This window comes from Lagenorhynchus albirostris, chromosome 4 (assembly GCF_949774975.1).
Source record: "Lagenorhynchus albirostris chromosome 4, mLagAlb1.1, whole genome shotgun sequence".
NCBI classification, from domain to species: domain Eukaryota; kingdom Metazoa; phylum Chordata; class Mammalia; order Artiodactyla; family Delphinidae; genus Lagenorhynchus; species Lagenorhynchus albirostris.
The window spans coordinates 62,564,874-62,585,330 of NC_083098.1; the positions used below are offsets into that span (position 1 = coordinate 62,564,874).

Consider the following 20,457-nt stretch of genomic DNA (forward strand, 5'->3'; position numbering starts at 1 on the left):
GGATGTTATCAGTCAATTTTAGTTAAATTATGTATACACATGTCCTCTGACACCCAAATTCTATAATCTATCATATCATGCACAAAGTGAATTTCAAATTGTTTCCTTCTACATCTTCTTCAGATCAGATTAGCTGGAAAGGTTTTAATTTCCCGTATAATTTCAAGTGCAAGCCAGAAATCAAAAACACAGGAAGTTTTCATTTCATAATAGTTTAGCTATGAGAATAGGAGACTTACAGCAGAAGGAAAAACATACATTCTCAAGTGATGCTGTCAACCTTCACAGTCTTCAGAATTGATGACCCATCTCTATGTAATTGTTGAAGGACAGAGAGTGTTTTCTCAGAATAAACTTCCCTAGGTTGTTAGAGTAGGCAGTAAAGGATGACCCTAGCTAGCATTCTGTGCAAAACAAATGACATATATTACATCTCTCAGAGGTGCAGGGAGTAGAAGGAGAAAGGTTTTTATACATTACTCTTAATTTAAATAGATTCTCATATTTATAACTAATACCTGTAACTAACTGCACTAACTGGCAATATTGATTGAAATAAATACATTAACACATTTTCTTCTTTTTGTTCTACTTAATGCAAAGTATAGACAGTATGATATCTATGCCTATGATATTCCTAGATTATAATCTAAGCCAGGTCCTTTCCTTTCCACAGAACAGGGTAAACAGTCTCCTGAAACCTCTAGGGCAATAGCTTTCATGGGGACCATCTCTCAGGAGATGGAGATTCTAAGTAAGTGGGATTCCAGTTATGCCCTGCTCACCTCAACCAGAACTGCTTCAGTGTGATTTGTTTCATGTATTTAGCTTCAGCATAAAATTCATTTACAGCAAATAGTTCCACTGCTTTCTCTCCTCCACCCCCAATAACCGTTGTAATTGCTTGTTTTAGGAGGACATTTGTTATATTTTGTGACTTAGTAGAGTTGGAGTATAGATTCTTATAAAATGAGAAGGTGATTTTGAAGAGAATAAATGCAAGTCATAAAAATTCAATGGATGTGGGAGACCCAGGAATGGATGGAGGGGAATTAGAGAACAATATCTTGTTTGGGCATATTGAATTTGAGATATCAGAAACAGATCCACATAGGACTATTCCAGGAGGCAGAACTTTAAGTCAGAAGAATTATAACAAATATTTAAAAAGACTTGTGGGTCAAATGCACACATATGATATTTAAATCTGTCACAGTGGATTAGAAAGCACAGAAGATAAACTTCATGATATGAATTTGGAAATGACTTCTTGGACATGACACCAAAAGAACAGGTGACAAAAGAAAAAACAGATAAACTGGACTCCGTCAAAATTTAAAAATTTGTGTATCAGTGAACACTATTGACAGAGTGAAAAGACAACCCGCAGAATGAAAGTAAATATTTGAAAGTCATATAACTGTAAGGGGTTAGTAGCCAGAAATATATAAAGAAACTCTATAACTCAACAACTAAATTCAAATTCAAAAATGGGCAAAGTACTTAAACAGCTATTTCTCCAAAGAAGATACACAAATGGCAATAGACACGTGATATGTTGCTCAACATCACTAATCATTAGGGAAATGCAAATCAAAACCACAGTGAGATACCACTTCACATCCATCAGGATACAAAAAACAAAAAACAGAAAATAGCAAGTTGACAAAGATGTGAAGAACTTGGAACACTTCTGCACTGTTGGTGGAATATGAAATGATATAACTGTAATGGAAAATGGTATGGAAGTGTCTTAGTCCATTATGGTTGCTATAACAAAAATATCATAGACTGGGTGGCTTACAAATAAACATTTATTTCTCACAGTATGGAGGCTGGGAAGTTCAAGGTCAAAGTGCAGGCAAATCCGTGACTGGTGAAAGCCTGGTTCCTGATTCTTAGATGGCCATCTTCTTGTTGTGATCTGACATGGCAGAAGAGGCAAGAGAGTTCTCTGGGGTCTCTTTTATTAGGGTACTAATCCCATTCATGATGGCTCTACCCTCATGACCTCATCACCTGCCAAAGGCCCTACCTCTTAATACCATCACATTGGGGGTTAGTATTTCTACATATGAATTTTGAGAAAACACAAACATTCAGTCCATAACAAGTTGTTCCTCAAAAAAAGTGAAACATAGAATTACCATATGACCAATGATTTTACTTCTGGGTACATATCCAAAAGAACTGAAAGCAGGGACAGATATTTGTTTTGGGTATTTTTTGTTTTTCTTTTTTAAAAAAAATCTATTTTATTGAAGTATAGCTGGTTTACAATGTTGTGTTAACTTCTGCTGTACAGTAATGTGAATCAGTTATACATATATATTCTTTTTCATATTATTTTCCATTATGGTTTATATGAGGATATTGAATATAGTTCCCTGTACTATACAGTAGGACCTTGCTGTTTATCCATTCTATATATAATAGTTTGCACCTGCTAACCCCAAACTCCCAACCCATCCCTCCTCCACCCCACCTTGGCAACCACAAGTCTGTTCTCTATGTCTGTGAGTCTGTTTTTGTTTCATAGATAAGTTCATTTGTGTTATATTTTAGATTCCACATATAAGTGGTATCATACGGTATTTGTATTTCTCTTTCTGACTGACTTCACTTAGTATGATAATCTCTAGGTCCATCCATGTTGCTGCAAATGGTGTTATTTCATTCTTTTTTTATGGCTGAGTAATATTCCCTGAAGAAAATCTTTATGATAAAAGATGAAGGAAGTTCATTGTGGTGTCCAGATTATTACATATTCTCTAAAACACTGACCCTTCAAGTGTTGGCAGGTTGTTTAGGACTCTTTTCCTTTATTGAGTTTGAAACTGGTAGCTGTACTTTTTTCCCGTTACACCTTCTTTTCTCTCTTCTCTTACTCGTTATTACCATTGCTATTACTACAACCAGCAGCCTTCTCCCTTCCTCCCCTCTCAGCTCAGCTTATTGAATCAATAGCTATTTATTAAGCACCTAATATGTGGCTGTGAATCTGCTCTAGGCTTGAAGAGCTGACATCCTAGCTGGTTAGATTAGGGTTTAAAGCATGAGACACACCCATGGAGTAAGGAATCACTGATTAGTAAAACGACAACACTTCAGTGTGTGGATTTTGCAAACTGTGTTTTGGATTCAGAGTGAGCAAGTAGATGCCTAGCTCTCTGCTGTGATCCAGAACAGCTGGTTGAATAACTGAGCAGGGGATGAGTTTGGTACCACTGAACTTATAGCTTCTAGAAGAGAATTGATAGCAGGAACAAGGAAAGGATTTGCTTCATTCTGCAGTGAAATCAAGTTGCAATTTAGTATCCTGTCTTCTTTTCTCTTGATTTTGCCAATAAAGCATGTTGTCTTCTTATAATAAATCATTAATGAGGTCACTAAAATAATGCAGGAATGCAAGGTAAGAAAACCATAAAACCATACTTTGCTAGGACTAATGATGCAATATTGCCAAGAAATTAACAAAGTCTTTTTTCATTCCTTTATAGCAAGGGAAAACAAAATGAGTGACGAGTTACATAACCTTTCTCATGAAAATTTTCATACAGAAAATGTACAGAATAGGCAATGTAATACCTCCAGTAGTGATGGAGTAGAGATTTCTCTTATCTAAAATGTAGTAATAGCTCACACATCAGTGTCTAGGGCAATAAACAACTACATCATTAATTTCAACCTTAGAATCATGAATGATTTCACCTTCTATCTCCAAAAAGGGACAGATATTTGCATACCCATGTTCATAGCAGCACTATTCTCAATAACCAAAATGTGGAAGAAATTCACCGTTCACAGATGAATAAACAAAATGTCATATGTATGTACATAAAATGGGATATAATTCCACCTTTAAAAAGAAGAAATCCTGACACATGCTACAACATGGATGAACATTGAGGACATTATGCTAAGTGAAATAAGCCAGTCACAAAAAGACATACTATATGATTACACTTACATGAAGTACCTATAAAGTACTTAGGGTCGTCAAATTAATAGAGACAGAACGTAGAATAGTGGTTGCCAGAGGCTGGGAGAAGGGGGAAATGGGGAGTTAGTGTGTAATGTGTACAGAGTTTCAGTTTGGGAAGATGAAAAATTTCTAGAGATGGATGGTGGTGATAGTTGCAGAGCAATGTGAATGTTCTTAATGGCAAAGAACTGTACATTTAAAAATGGTTAAGATGGTAAATTTTGTGATCTGTATATTTTATCACATTAAAAAAGAGAGACAGAAAAGGAAGGAACAAAGAGAGAACAAAGAAGATATTCATGTCAAGACTGAGACAGAAATTGGAGTTTTTAAATACAAGCCAAGGAACTCCTGAAGCCACCAGAACTAGAAGAGGCAAGGAAGGGCTCCCTGGCTCCCTTGAGCCTTTGGAGGGAGTGCAGTCCTGATGACACCTTAATTTCAGACTTCTGGTCTCCTGAACTGTGAAAGATTACATTTCTGTGTTTGTGGTAATTTGTTACAGCAGCCTCTGGAACCTAACACAATGATGTAGGAAGCAAGGTCATCAGCTAAGAGTGAGAAGTGAGGGGGTTTGAGAAAAGAGGAGAGGTGAGAAATTGTTGACCAGGAGTGTGGGAAAGGGAACAGGCTACGAACTAGAAAATGACTGTCTGCAGCACCAGGAGCCCACTTTAGGATCACGGACAGGAGTTTCAAATTAGATCAATCAGTTTGTGTGTTTTTCTAGAGGCCGGTTTATCTGCACAAGGGTACAGGTGAGGAATCATAAAAAGTTGGCTTTATCCAAGGTTATCTTTTCATCAAGAGAGTACAAAGTAAAAGAGAAGTAAAGGAGTTGACGATGTATGTAAGGAAGTAATTTTAATAAATTTTTTTAACTGCTCCAATTTCCAAGTACCCAAAACATACCCTGGCACATCATAGGAACTGGGAAAATATCTATTTAATGAATTACTGAAGGCCATGATGTTACCGTGTTAGGCTTCTCTGAAATAACCATCACACAATGGAGTCTGAGCTACTATGTACAATGACTCCTAAGCTATGTGATGCCTTCCATCTGTTCATTTCCAACATGACAACACTTGTTTGTCACCTGGTATCAGTCCTGTAATTTCCCCTTAGCAGAGAGAGGACAAAAATATCAGTTGAAAAAAAATATCATTCAGAGAAATATCTTACATCTCACTCAAGAAAGGTATATTGCTATCGTCTCATGATATAATCCTTATGCATTATAATAGTTTTTAGTATTCATATTTCAGTATTTCATATTCAACCAGTTAGTCCTCTACCCTCCTGTAAACAAAGACCCAGAAACCTAAGAAGCCAGATGACGTCAGGGCCTATAGAAAAGTTCGAAGCAAACTTCTTGCCATGTTCTGCCATGCTGACATTCAGGGTAGTCATCTTTTGATCTCAGTACACTTCTCTGTTCAGTTCTTATATATGCCAGTTAGTGTGGGTGACATATTACATGTACTGTTACATTCATTCCTACAATAGCCTGGAAAGCTGTTATTAATGTCATGTACAGACAGGGAAGCTAAGATGCAGAAGAGCTAAGCAGCAGCTATGTGGGGAACCAGGATTTAGTCAGGTGTATCTCCCTCCAAGTCTGGGCTCTGTCTACCAGGCCTTCTTCCACCAACAATGGAAGCTGTGATTTATTACCAGATATCGTGCTAGGCAGTTCCACACACATTATGTTGTTTAATTCTCATAAAAGTATTGCACATAAATGGTATCAGCTCATTTCATATAGAAGGAAACTGATGCTCAAAAGATCTAAGTAGCCTGTCCAGGTCCACATAACTTTCAGAGTGTCAGAATTCCATTTTAAGTCAGGCCCCATTTCACTGAAGTGAAGCACTCTGTCAAGAACAAAGGAGGGAAAAGAAGGAAGGGAAAGAAAGGAAAAGAAAAGAAAGGGATGAATGAAACTATGTGTACTCCTTGTATAGTTCAATAGAATATGCTCCATTAAGTGTTTCTCTCTTAAATAGTAAGAAAATATATGCATATAAACTACAGGCCTAATAATAATAATGCTTAATATTTCTGTGGTGCTGTGATTGCACAAAGCACTATTCTAAGCATTTTACATTTATTAACATATTTACATTTCAAAAAACCCTACAAGGTACTCACTAGCATTATTCCTATTTTACAGACATGGAAACTGCTAAGATTTGAACCCTGGCATTCTGATTCTAGAGTCTATGCACTTAAAGCACTATGTGGTACTAAGATTATTTCAATAGTGTTAGAAGCAATTTCCTTAAGTGTTAGAAGCAATGACTGCTGAAAACCTTTATTTAAAGTAGTGTTTCCCTTTAAATGGGTATCACTGGGTTGTAAGATTATAATCAAGGCTAAACACTAAGTATATTCATATTTCATGTAGCTGTTAAAAAGAATAAGGTAGGTAGATCTGTGTCTCCAAACACAGAAAGATCTTCTAAATATTAAGTAAAGAAAGAGCGGGTTGCCCAAGGGTGTTTGCATCATGACATTGTTTAATTAACATTCATATATATTTTTCTCGAATATATGTGTGTATGTGTCTGTGCCCGTAAATGCTTAGTATGTTCCATGAAAAGATGGACCCTAATAACAATGGTTGCTTCTGAGGAGAAGGAAATAAATCATGATAAGGACATGGTCAAACAGAGTTTCAGCCTCATTTCTAATGTTTTAATATTCACAAAGAGCTGGTATTCATGTTGTCTAATTGAAAATATTATCTGTTTCCCTTATCTTCTCTTTTTATTTTCTTCATTATAATAAATCTCTCCCTCTCTCCCCCTCTGTGTGTGTGTGTGTGTGTGTGTGTACACACACATACACACATATATGTATATAAATATAGATATATATATGTATAAATATATATTATATAAATTAAATTACACTTATTACATTAAGACATTTAGGGGAAAAATCTGGTTTGATATGAATTTATTTGTATGTACTCTGAGAAATAGGTATTTTTAAAAAGTAAAATGATTATGTATTAATAAACTCACTATACCCCTGATACATGGAGATAGCTGTTGCTCAACAAAAATTTAAGGAGTATTTCCCGAGTCATATTATGAATCTCGGTTTTAAGAATATCTAATTGTTTTTATTGAGAGCTTTTTATGTGAAGGTTTCTTTAAGATATTTGTATACCTGCCAATAATCTTCTTTAAACTCTTAATCCTAGTGCATTCTTAAAGTATTTCTCATTCAAATCCCTGAAACCAGTTCCTTCTCCTTTAACAAAATTAGTCAATACCAAAAAAAGAAATATTGCTTTCTTGTTGGGACTATGCTGTCTCTGGAGCTATTCTATGGGTTGAGGCTTCTCTGTTCAGACTTGTCAAACTAGTTTTATTTCAAGTACTTGTAATTTGTTTCCTTATGTCTTCCAGCCATAGACCTCTAATATATCTAGAGATGTCATATTGTTGATTAGAAAGTCAAGGTGAGTGCACGCAGACCTCTAAGATCATATTCTTCCTCCCACAGATGATGAATCGGTAAGTTCAGTTTTGTTTAGTAATGGCTTGTTTGTTCTACAGTCTGTCAGTGGCTAGATCCCCGGAATGTCGGAGGACTGCCTACATTGGATGTTATGAAGTTTGTGGAATTATTATAGCAGCTGGATTAATTAATCTCTGTAGTTAAAATCAATATTTTTGTATTAAAATTCATTATTAACATTATTTCATGTTACCAAGTTCAATAGTTGGGATTTTAGAGGAAGTTAATGAAAAACTATATTACATTGTTGTTTTGACTGCTTCTGATTTTGGAGGGGGATGGGGGAGAAAGATGTTAATTTGTTTTAAGAAAAGCCTCCTTTCAGTAATCTGACTAAATTTAGCTTCTGTAATACTTTCCTTCAGCTCCTTTTCCTCATACCTTATAGTCAGTCAATGGGAACTAATGCAGATTGGGAGGTCAAAATCTGCCAAGACACCTGCCTTCATAGATATTTCAGGACTTCTTGGGGAGAGAAAGGAGACGAGATCCTGATTAGGGAAACTGTTTACTCTCTAAAATTTTTCATGTTAAATATTAAAGAGAAAAGAAAACTATAAATTATTTCAAGTTTTTTTTTCAAAGTAAGGTTTGCCACATGCAAAGGAGAGGAAAAAAATAAGACTTCTTGGTATAACCTTTGATACAATTAAAATAGTGATTTTAAACATCAATGACAATAATATTTCAAGATTGCTTAGATGTATGCCATTTTCAAAACATTTTTACATATTTTATTTCATTTAATAGTCAGGACACCCCTGTAAGATCAGCAGAACAGTTACCAACTACTATTTTAAAGTGATGAATCTAAGAGAAACAGATCTTAAGGGGCTTCTCTGTATCGACAGAGCTGTGATGTCAAGATCAGAGCACTGCAACCCACAACTCCTTAAATCCAGTCTTCCTGGATTCTTGCAGCCTCTCTAGGTGGCAAGGATTCCATCTGGGGCCTTTCAGAGATGAGAACTTGACACTAGGTCAGCCCCTAAATTAGTGAACTTCACTGGGCTTCCTTCCCCACTAATAAAATGCACATTTGGATCAGTCCTTTAGTAAGCAAATAGTAATTGCCAGAGGGTCTCTGACATCCTTATGCAGGGTCTACAGTGCTTCACACGTAATTGGCACTCCACATATTTGTTGAACAAATTAATGAATAAACAAATGTAAATATCTAGAGTTAGTGTTTTGCTTATTAAAATTCATTGAATTTGAAAATGCATATTCCATGTCTATGGAAATCATGATATTATAGAGCAGTAGTTCCAACCTTTCGTATTTCACATTCCCCAAATTATTCTTTTAAAAAATCAAGTCTCATTATTATGGACACCAAAAGTCTTCTTTTCTAATGCATATTTATGTGTTTAGAGGAATGTTTCCAGCTTAAGGGAAGTAAATTATAGGAGTAATATTAGGGGTCAGTGCAATTGTTCAGGACATCCATGACAAAGAAAGGGGACAGTGAGAAACACTGAATGTTTATGGTTTCTTTAAGATAAACTAATGGAACATTAATCCAGGATTTGGAGGATTTGCAGGAGATGGCCAGGCAGTCTTAAGGATTGAGGCAAAGCAAATGCTTAATAATTACTATGACACCCTATGTCTCACCTACACTAATTTTACAGTACATTCTATAGTCGTGTTGGCCATCCTTACCTCTCCACTAACAAGAAACTCAGTGTGGAAGCTGTGTCAAAATGTACTTGATTCATCTTTGCTGTTTCTGGTCTGTTGAAACTTGGATCTCTTTTCTATGGGTTTTTGACCCTTCTCTCTACCTTTCAGAGATAGTATTTAGTGTTCCAACTTTGCTGTGAATATCCATTTGTATTTGCCTTTAGCAATATCCATACGCCTACTCTTTCCTATAAATTGATTAGTTGGGTGATATATTCACTGAAAATCTCAATTATTTCTCTTATAAAAGATAAAATATCAAATGACTTCTTCATCTGAGATTGCTGTCCTGTTCCCAGATGACGGGCATCTCTCTCTTCCTATTGCCATTATTTTCAGCATTGCTTAATAAATGCAAAAATTAGATTTCTCCTTGTCATTATCCTCATTTAGAGAAAATGCTTCTCAAGCACTCATGTTGTACATTTTAATTTCATTTTGAATACTCATTTAAATCAACTTGTTAATTTGCTAAGGTCATTCTCTAATATACTCAAAAACTATATCTTCAGAGTTAAAGCCAAAATAACAAGGTAAAACCTCCATGTTACTTACTGATCACTAAATTTTGTGTAAATTATCAATTAAATGTTACTGTTTTGTTAGTTTTTCGCAAACTCATAGTGCTTGCTGGGTGCCACATATGCATATTATATTACCTCATTTAATTCTCACAACAATTCTATGATTAGGTACTATTATTATCTCCATTTTTTAGATGAAAAAGTAACTAGCCCTACATCACAGGCTAATGAGTGGAAGCTGGGATTTGAGGCAGTCTAGAACTCAAGCCTAAGCTTAACTATTAGGATATCCTGTTTTTTTCAAGAGAAAAAAATCAATTTTTCCATTTTAATTTAAAATTTGAGTAAGAGATTCATAATGTTAGTTATGCAGTAAAACTTTATCTATATATGTATTAAAATCATTGAAATTTAAAGGCTACTATATATCATCCTCTTCTTTCTTTTGCTTTTCTTCTTTCCAATTGTCTGTCATACAAAGAATAATGTATTTGTAGATAAAATAGGGAGGCTGGCAAATATGTATACAAAATACTTGGAAACCAAGATAATAGAAATTTATGTTCAGGTAAGCATATATGAATCTATAGTAGGTGGTAGTTTATTTGTAATTACTGTAATAGCATCTACCATTTATTACCTATTTACAAAATATTCATCATTTTCCATATATTATCTCATTTATTTACAATCCTCATATAAGTTAGCTATTATTATTCCATTTTACAAAAAAAGAAAGCAGCCCTAGATTATAGAGTTATTGAGCTTTAAACCCAAGCTATACACACCATCTTACCCCCAATACATTCATAACTGTGCCTCTGAAACATCTGGGCAACGACAGGAAATTGACCCACTACGGATACAAAAATAATATAAGCAACAACTGAACAGCGTACTACTAAAGGCTTTCACATTCATGATCAGAGTGGCCTGGTTACGAATGGTACTGATAGATTCGAAGTCAGAAAGATAAGGCCTCCCCTTAGCTTTGGAACCTGTGTTGATTTTCCTCTCTGATCCTCAGTTCCTTATTAGTGAATGGTGATAAGACACACCTCACCAAGCTGTGGCAACAAATACATCAGATAGCTCCTATGAAAACTCCTGACCCAGAGTAGGAATTTGATATGTGCTAGAGTCTTTCATATACTCATTTCACTACCTCACATCCTTGGGTAGTATTTATTATCACCATCTTACAGGTGAGAAAACTGAAATTCAGAGAGGTTTCATTAACTTCTCAAGATACATGTTAAAGAGTTATAAGCATGGACTGAAGCCAAAGTCCTTTGACTCTAAAAGGTAGGGCAGATCTGCAATACAAATAGGCCTAGAGAAGGTTTGTCCAGGCAGGTAAAAACTTAAAGGAATTAAAAAAAAATCTTTGTATTGGAAAAACTGTGTTTTTCTTTACTATCACACTATTACCACACACAATACTTCTGACATCAGCTGGGTAGGGTTTTCCCCCAAGCAATTCTCCAACACCAGCTGGGAATCTTACAATTCAATTCAATTATGACACTAACCAGAGTTAGTGCAGGCCCCACAGGTTAAGGGCTCAGTCCCATAAGGCTGCCCGTGCTGCCACTTCAGATATCAATCCCAAGTCCCAGTTGTTACCTGTGTTCCTGACTGGTGGGCTATAAAATGGAGCTTCCTACAATCCCCTCGTCTGATTTGAGTAATTTGCTAGAGTGACCACAGAACTCAGGAAACCAGTTTACCTACTAGATTACCAGTTTATTACAAAGGTTATTAAAGGATATGTATAAACAGCCAGATGAGACAATATATATGGTGAGGTCTAGAAGGGTCCCCAATGCAGGAGATTCTGTCCTCAAAGAGTTGAGATGCTCCCTCCTCCCAGCACGTAGATGTGTACACCAACCCAGAAGCTCTTTCATCATATACGACTGGGATTTTTGTGGAGGCTTCATCACATAGGTATGAATGATTATTAACTCGATCTCCAGCCCCCTTCTCTTCCCAGAGGATAGAAGCGGGTGGTGGAGCTTAAAGTTCCAAGCTTCTAATCATGGCTTCGTCTTTCTGGCCCCCAGAAAGACTAGCCCCCATCTTGAAGCCATCTAGGAGCCCATCAAGAGTATCTAACTGGAATAAAAGACACTGCTATCACCCAGGAAACTCCAAGGGCTTTAAGACCTCTATCTCAGGAACTGGGGCCAAAGACCAAATATTAGAACAAAAGATGTTCCAAGTGCTCTTCATCACTTGGGAAATTACAAAGGTTTTAGAAGGAACTGGGGGCAGAGACCAATATATATATTTTCTATTATTTCATAATCTTTAACTCTCATTTTTGTTACCTTAATGGAAATTCATTATTTGTGATATTTTAAATATTTATAGAAAAGAAGTTTACAATACTTATTATCATCCATATGGCACAGATTGAGACAAAAGCATTATATGTTGTATCATGAGTTACATGAGGGTAGAAACCATATTTTATTCATCCTTGCCTCCTAAGCCCTGCATGATTCCTTAAAACATAATAAAGACTCAATGAAACGTTGTGGAAAAGAAAAATAGTTGAGTAAATGGACAGATGGATGAATAGTTGAATGGATACATAAAAGGACAAATTAAAGGACAAAGGAGGAATAAGAAATATTGCAATATATGAGTAATTCTCAGTAGTTTGCTAGGACATATTTATGGTATATAAGGCTCTGATCCAGGCATTTGTATACAAACAACTCATTTTGCACACATGCATAGACTCCTAGCCTAGATCTTAACCTCTAACCTGAGACATATTTTACAAACCTTAATAGGTGGGACTGCACTTTGTGTCAAAAACATGCTAGACTAAACCAAACACACACATCACACAACTCCATAACATCTGGTGCTGTCTACCTTTTCTAGTAAACTAGAACATCTGTAATAAATTTCTGTTTTGTTACTGAATCTCTTTTTCCCTTACTAATAGTGTACTTGTAAAACAGGATTTCTATTTCAATGTGTCACTCAGGGCCACCCAAGGACACATTTTTGTTGATTAACATTGCATTTAAAATATTTGGGGGATTTCCTAATATACTACCTATCTAAGCTTTCTCTTGCAGGGCCACTCCAAGATGATCCTAAATTCCAAAATGCTACTGGTATAAAAATTACCTACCATGAATATTCTCAGGGTGAAATGTCAACTTTCTCAGCATGGCAAATTTCTAACAAGTGTGTAATATTAAGAAGAACAAAAATACTGATAATAGCTCATATTTATATAGCATTTACAATGTGCTGGTCATTTCACATGAATTAATGCACTTAATTTTCATGGAAATCCTGTGAAGTAGGTATTAATTGCATCTCCATTTTACAAATGGGGGAACTAAAACAAAAAAGGGACAAATACGTTGCCACCTATTACAGAGCTAGCAAGTGGCAGGGCTAGGATTTGAACTCTGGTAGTTCAGCTCAAGAGATTGGGCTCTTATCCTTAATACTATACCACCCCCTGTAGAAGTGAGTTCAATCATGTTGCATTAATTTAAACTAACATGTGACTATGCTCTACCTCTAACGCAAAATCTAAGTTCAACACCATTTAAGAAAGACTATGTGGGACCTCCCTGGTGTTCCAGTGGTAAAGAATCCGCCTTCCAATGCAGGGGACGTGGGTTCCATCCTTGGTCAGGGAACTAAGATCCCACATGCCGCGGGGGCAAATAAGCCCGCGTGCCACAACTACTGAACTCGTGCGCCTTAACGAGAGAGCCCACGTGCCACAAACTACAGAGCCCATGCACTCTGGAGCCCATACGCCACAACTAAAGAAAGAAAACCCACATGCTACAACTAGAGAGAAGCCCGTGTGCCACAACAAAGAGCCTGTGCCGCAACGAAAAGATCCCACATGCTGCAAAAAGGAGCCCACATGCTGCAATTAAGACTCAACACAGCCAAAAAATATATATATATAAAATAAAATAAAATGAAAGACTTTGTGCTAAACTAGCACAATAAAACTCCCTATTTTGCTTATATATGAAGGTGAGAGAATTAAATGCCAGTCATTTCTTAGAATAAGGCTAGAGAATGCCTCCTTACTGAACCAGGACAGGGAAACCTAGAAGGGATAAGAATCTGAAATTAATTTAACTCACTAGGGCTGGGTAGATGCTAGAGGAAAGACAGAGCTGCCAGGATTTGGAGTAAATCCAGCCCAGCAGGTCAGATGTGATAAAGAATGAGTAATTGTGTTCCCGTCAGGAATTGTCAGGGGTGGGAATATCCCTCCAAGAGGAAGAAGTACATCCATGCGGAATCCAGGAGAGGTATTCTCAATCCCCTTTAGGTCACGTTTTCTTCTTCCAGCTCAAAATTCTCAGTTATGCTCCCTTTTTGCCAGTGTGCCTAATTTCCACCCCTGGGACAAGGATGAAGGCATTTCCCTAGATATGTGAAGAAGTTGAGTCTTGTCTTTTCTGGCATTCTCATTTTCTTTTTCTGAGTCCCCTGAATTCAGCTCAGCCTGAAACTCTTCATTATTTTCTACAGAAGATATTCTTTGGTCTAGACTCACAGTGGTATTTTATTCAATTTTGCCCTTCTCTCTTTGTCCCAACCCTCACTCCATTCATATCTGGAAGTTAAATATAGAAGGAAAATCAGAAGTTTTCTTTGTTTCTTCTTTTTTTTTTTTTAACTTCCTGACAATAAAGCATTCCATGGAGCAGCACACTGGTGTAAATACATCTAGAGCCATGTTTTCAAAACTGTGTTCTGTGGAACATCAGACTCCCATGAGATACCACTAGATAGGGTGATTTTTAATGAGCACATTTGGAAAACTTTTATTTCAGTCCAATTCATTAAATAGTATTCAAGTATTTACCAAGAGTCAGATAATGTATTTGGTACTGGGGTTGTATCAGTTAATAGGATATATGCAAAGCCAAAGCAGAAATGCTGCCTCACCTTTACTCCCTTTTTTTTTTTTTTTTTTGCGGTACGCGGGCCTCTCACTGCTGTGGCCTCTCCCGTTGCGGAGCACAGGCTCCGGACGCGCAGGCTCAGCGGCCATGGCTCACGGGCCCAGCCGCTCCGTGGCATATGGGATCTTCCCGGACCGGGGCACGAACCCGTGTCCCCTGCATTGGCAGGTGGACTCTCAACCACTGCGCCACCAGGGAAGCCTCTTTACTCCCTTTTAAAACCATTAAAGGCTCTAAGACTTCTAGAAGTGAGAATCCTATTTAACTTTCTTTAACCCATTTTTTTCCAAACCTATTTAAATATGGGAAACCTCCCTTTACCCCACTACCTGGGAACACTTCTTGAGAAATGCCTCAATGCTGTATATGACTTACTCACTGTCTTCAAGATCTTCCGCACTTTGGGGCAAGAAGATAGGTGTACACATAATATCTCAAGAAATAAAACTTATAGGGAACATATGGCAGCATGGAAAAAGTGTCAAATTAAATAAAAGCCTCCAAAGTTTACAGACAAGCCCAAATATGGTAATTAATTCTCCTCGTACATGCCTGCTTTCACAGCCCTCTTTCCTTCCTCCTCCCTTCTAGATGACCTCTGCTACTGTCTGGAGAGGGATAAGGGAATACTTACTTCTTGAGAGTTCACAAGAATTTAAAGCCAGTAGAAAGGAAGAAGAAGTGAAAGCAAAAACAAATTCAAGACTTGACCACAATGGACGTGGGTGGTCCCTCTGGTCAGTAAACCAACCCTTGCTTTCACTTCATAAAACTCTTCACCTGCCTTTTATGCTTCTTGATGTTCCACACATTATTCATTTGGATTAATAGGAAGTCTGTTTTGTAAAAGGGAAAAAAATCACTCTCAAAAGAAAATATCATACTACAGAAAAAAAGGGCTTCTGAGTCACAGTGGCCAGAGCTAGGTTCTGCCTCTGCTTCTGGCTGCATGAATTGAGCAAGTTGTTCACCTGTAAAATGAAGATAAATCATTCTACTGACAAGAGCATTTAAAGGATAAAATCAACACATCCTACGAAGTCAGCACTTACTAAATAGTAGCTCTTGTTCTTATCACTTTTAGTACTAAATGGTCATTCTAAAATAGTCACAGGAATATCAGAGCATATTAGGTCACCACAAAAGGTTGCTTTTCTGTAACAAATGACTGAGTTCAGCCACTCAAAGGGAATGACAATTTTCACTGGTGGAAGGAGAGTTTGGCACTTTAGTTCTATAAGAACTTTCCTCCAGGGGTGGGAGCCAGGCTAGGAAAAGAGAAGCAAATTTTCTGCACCATCTCCCAGGAATTCAGTGCATTAGCATCTTTGACAGTTTATATTAGGAGTTCAGTAGACTTGTAGGTTGGCCTGGGAAACTAACCAATAATTTCTTTTTAAATCAGATAGTATATCTTAAACACCAGAAAACTCTCTCTGTGAAGATTTATGGGAACATAACCTGTCTGTAAATTGGCATTTTTATAATAATCACATGTATCTACATTTGTATAATGGTAAAATGTAACTACAGGAAAGCAGAAAAATAATCCTGAAAAGGGAAGATTTGGAGCTTATAGCAAAAATGATAAAGGGCATGTAGTTGACTGTGGAGTGAGCCAAAGTTACTGCCTTCAGGGGAGGTCTTTATAGGAAAAGGAAGATCCATGTGGAATAGGGGGTCCATTATGTCTTCTGCTAACTCAAGTCATCTTTGAACTCACATATATAGAAGTCATCAGCTTAGAGGGTTTTTTTTTGGTTTTTTTTGTTTTTTTTTTAAATATTTATTTATTCATTAGGCTGTGCCAGGTCTTAGTTGCGGCACATGGAATCTTCGTTGCCACGTGTGGGATCTTTAGTTGTGGCATGCGGGATCTAGTTCCCTGACCAGGGATCAAACCCAGTCCCATTGCATTGGGAGCGCAGAGTCTTAATCACTGGACCACCAGGGAAGTCCCCAGCTTAGAGTTTTGTTACTAAGGAAATGAATATCCCAACTCTGATCATTAACAATTCATACTGCTCTATATATTCTTCAAGGTGTATATCTTTCGGTCTTCAAGATTGCAGAAGACAAAGTCACAAATTTATTCATATTATCACTATGTTTTTATTGATAACATCTTTGGAAAAATCATGCCATAAATACACCCTTCTAAACACTGAATAATCAAAGTTAATGAAGGTGTAATGGATATGATAAATTGGATTTCACGCAGATTATAGGTTACTACTCTGAATAAATATCTGCTGTACTTGCCCTCTCCTTAAAGGAATGCAAAGTGCTAATTAGGTCATGATCAGGGATTACTTTTAGCTTTTTTCCTACTTTAATTTAGAAGAGTTCACTTTGTATTCCCCCCAAGTTGTTACTTGAATAAAACAGTCGTCTTCTAATTTTATGCTTAAAATAGAATTCCCTTTTAATGAAATAGTTCTGCCCCAGCTCCACAAAAATTAGAGAAGATTTTAAATCTCACATGCTTTTCTTTGAAAGCTGTAGATTTCTGTCCCTTTTTATGAAAGTCATAATATTTTCAGTTGTGAAAAACTTCTAAGATCCTCCAAGATTCCCAACCCTTGGGGTATACACTCCTTCACCCAATTATTCAAACACTAACCTAGGTGCTGCTGTGAGGGGATTTTGCAGATATAATGAAGGTCTCAAGTCAGTTGACTTTTAAATGAAGAGATTCTAATTTGTAGGCCTAACCTAATCAGGTGACACCTTAAAATAGAACAAGGCTCTACATGGAGAAAGAGATTCAGAATGTGAAAGAAATTTGATGGGAGGAGATTCCCCATTGCTGGTTTTGAAGATGGAGTGGGCTACATGGCAAAGAATGTGGGTGACATTTAGCAGCTGAGAGCCCTCTGACTGACAGCCAGCAAGGGAACAGGAACCCCAATTCAGCTTCAAGGAACTGAGCTCTGCCTCAAACCTAAGTGAGCCTGGAAGAGGGTCACATACGTCAGGTGAGATTGCAGCCTCAACCAACACCTTGATTTCACCCTCCTGAGATCCTGAGCAGAGAACTCAACCATGCCACATACAGAACTGTGAGTGAAGAAGTGACTGTTGTTTTAAGCTGCTAACTTTGTGGTAATTTGTTACACAGCAACAGAAAATTAATATACCAGTGTTTGTTTTATGGGTGCAGGTAAAGCAGGGAAAAAATGCTTGAGCATCTCTACCTACATACAGGCTAGATTCCAAAGGCTTTACTGAGTATATTTCCTTTCAAATCTGTAGTGATATTATGCAAATCATTAATAGGACCTCTCCAGAATGGGAGGTTGATGATGCATATTTGTTTTCATGCCTTGCTTGTTCATAGTCATGCAAGTTGATACTAAGTTGCAAGTTTATTCATATAGGATTAAGTAGTTACAGCTTTAACCCATGGCTCCTGCAGCATTTATAATTTGGTCTTGCGCACCTGTTACATTCCCCAAAAGTTTTCTCAAAAGGAGAAACTTCTGACAGCTGATCACCCCTGTTTGTTGGCCACCATTTCCCGCAAGATGTTAACAGCTCCTTGTATTGCATTTTTGGACATGACCTCCATGGCACTTGAGGCAGTGTATCAGTGAGTGTTGAACCACTCTTCTGCCTAGTGTCTCACAGCCTGTAATAGTGTGAGTTTGTGTGCATCTTGGTGGCAGGGATGTGATCTTCCTGCATCTACTTTCTCCATTTGTCCTACTCAGAGGAACTATGTTATCATGGGAAGATAGATTTGAAAGCTTGTAAATCTGCTTGAGGTCTAGCCTTTCTCCTTTGGTCCACTGTTGGTTTTGAATGACTTGAAGACACACTGATAAGATTCTCTAAGAAAATAAATGAAGAATGAATAAGTGAAGAGATGAATATATAAATAATAAATCTAGTTAAGAATTAAAATGCAATCAATGGGGAGGTACTCTGGCACTGAGAAAAAATAGCATACTACAAGTTAGAAGACATGAGTTTGAGATGACTACTAGCTTTATTATACTGGAGAAGGCACTTAATCATCTCTAGGGCTCAACTTCCCCAACTGGAAAATGTGTTACATTGTACTAAATAGTCTTTAAATTATGCTTCACTTCTGAATCTAGGTTTTAAGCCAATTAAGAGGCTAAATAATGTCATATCCCATGAAGCTTCTATTTGTTGGGTTTTTTTAACATCTTTATTAGATGGTCTGTCAGTTTCTGCTTTATAACAAAGTGAATCAGTTATACATACACATATGTCCCCATATCACTTCCTTCTTGCATTTCCCTCCCTCCAACCCTCCCTATCCCAGCCCTCTAGGTGGTCACAAAGCACCGAGCTGATCTCCCTGTGCTATGCGGCTGCTTCCCACTAGCTATGTATTTTACATTTGGTAGTGTATATATGTCCATGTAACTCTCTCACTTTGTCCCAGCTGACCCTTCCCCCTCCCCGTATCCTCAAGTCCATTCTCTAGTATGTCCACATCTGTGTTCCTGTCTTGCCCCTAGGTTCTTCTGACCATTATCATTTTTTTTTTAGATTCCATATATATGTGTTAGCATACAGTATTTGTTTCTTTCTCTGTGACTTACTTCACTCTGTTTGATAGTCTCTAGGTCCATCCAGCCCACTACGAATAATTAGGTTTCATTCCTTTTTATGGCTAAGTAATATTCCATTGTATATATGTGCCACATCTTCTTTACCATTCATCTGTTGATGGACACTTAGGTTGCTTCCATGTCCTGGTTATTGTAAATAGAGCTGCAATGAACATTGTGCTACATGACTCTTTTTGAATTATGGTTTTCTCAGTGTGCATGCCCAGTAGTGGGATTGCTGGGTCATATGGTAATTCTATTTTTAGCTTTTTAAGGAACCTCCATACTGTTTCCATAGGGGCTATATCAATTTACATTTCCACCAACAGTGAAAGAGGGTCCCCTTTTCTCCACACCCTCTCCAGCATTTATTGTTTGTAGATTTTTTAATGATGGCCATTCTGACCGGTGTGAGATGATATCTCATTGTAGTTTTGATATGCATTTCTCTAATGATTAATGATGTTGACCATTCTTTCATGTGTTTGCTGGCCATCTGTATACCTTCTCTGGAGAAATGTCTATTTAGGTCTTCTGCCCATTTGTGTATTGGGTTGTTTGTTATTTTGATATTGAGCTGCATGAGTTGCTTGTATGTTTTGGAGATTAATCCTTTGTCAGTTGCTTCATTTACAAATATTTTCTCCCATTCTGAGGGTTGTCTTTTCGTCTTGTTTATGGTTTCCTTTACTGTGCAAAAGCTTTTAAGTTTCATTAGGTCCCATTTGTTTATTTTTATTTCCTTTTCTCTAGGAGGTGGATCAAAAAGGATCTTGCTGTGATTTATGTCATAGAGTGTTCTGCCTATGTTTTCCTCTAAGATGTGATGGTGTCTGGCCTTACATTTAGGTCGTTAATCCATTTTGAGTTTATTTCTGTATATGGTGTTAGGGACTGTTCTAATTTCATTCTTTTACATGTAGCTGTCCAGTATTCCCAGCACCACTTATTGAAAAGGCTGTCTTTAATCCATTGTATATTCTTGCCTCCTTTATCAAAGATAAGGTGACCCTATGTGTGTGGCTTTATCTCTGGGTTTTCCATCCTGTTCCATTGATCTATATTTCTGTTTCTCTGCAGATGCCATACTGTCTTGCTTACTGTACCTTTGTAGTATAGTGTGAAGTCACGGAGCCAGGTTCCTTCAGCTCCGTTTTTCTTTCCCAAGA

General features: G+C 37.1%; 1 protein-coding gene across 6 annotated transcripts in view; it reads left to right on the top strand.

Moving 5' to 3' along the window:
- The first annotated feature begins 7,407 nt into the window (after positions 1 to 7,407).
- The window catches only part of TMPRSS11A (transmembrane serine protease 11A), a 51,059-nt gene continuing 38,009 nt past the window's right edge, over positions 7,408 to 20,457 (top strand). For 2 of the 6 annotated variants that reach the window (XM_060148075.1, XM_060148073.1), the window contains exons 1-2: positions 7,408 to 7,460; positions 15,294 to 15,439. Coding sequence is in view for 2 of the 6 variants with exons in the window: in XM_060148071.1 (XP_060004054.1) it covers positions 7,505 to 7,515 (11 nt within the window). In the remaining 4 variants the exon portion in view is untranslated. Of the gene's footprint in view, positions 7,516 to 15,293; positions 15,440 to 20,457 lie in introns of all 6 variants that reach the window. The other 4 variants (XM_060148071.1, XM_060148074.1, XM_060148072.1 and 1 more) reach the window with 3 other exon arrangements.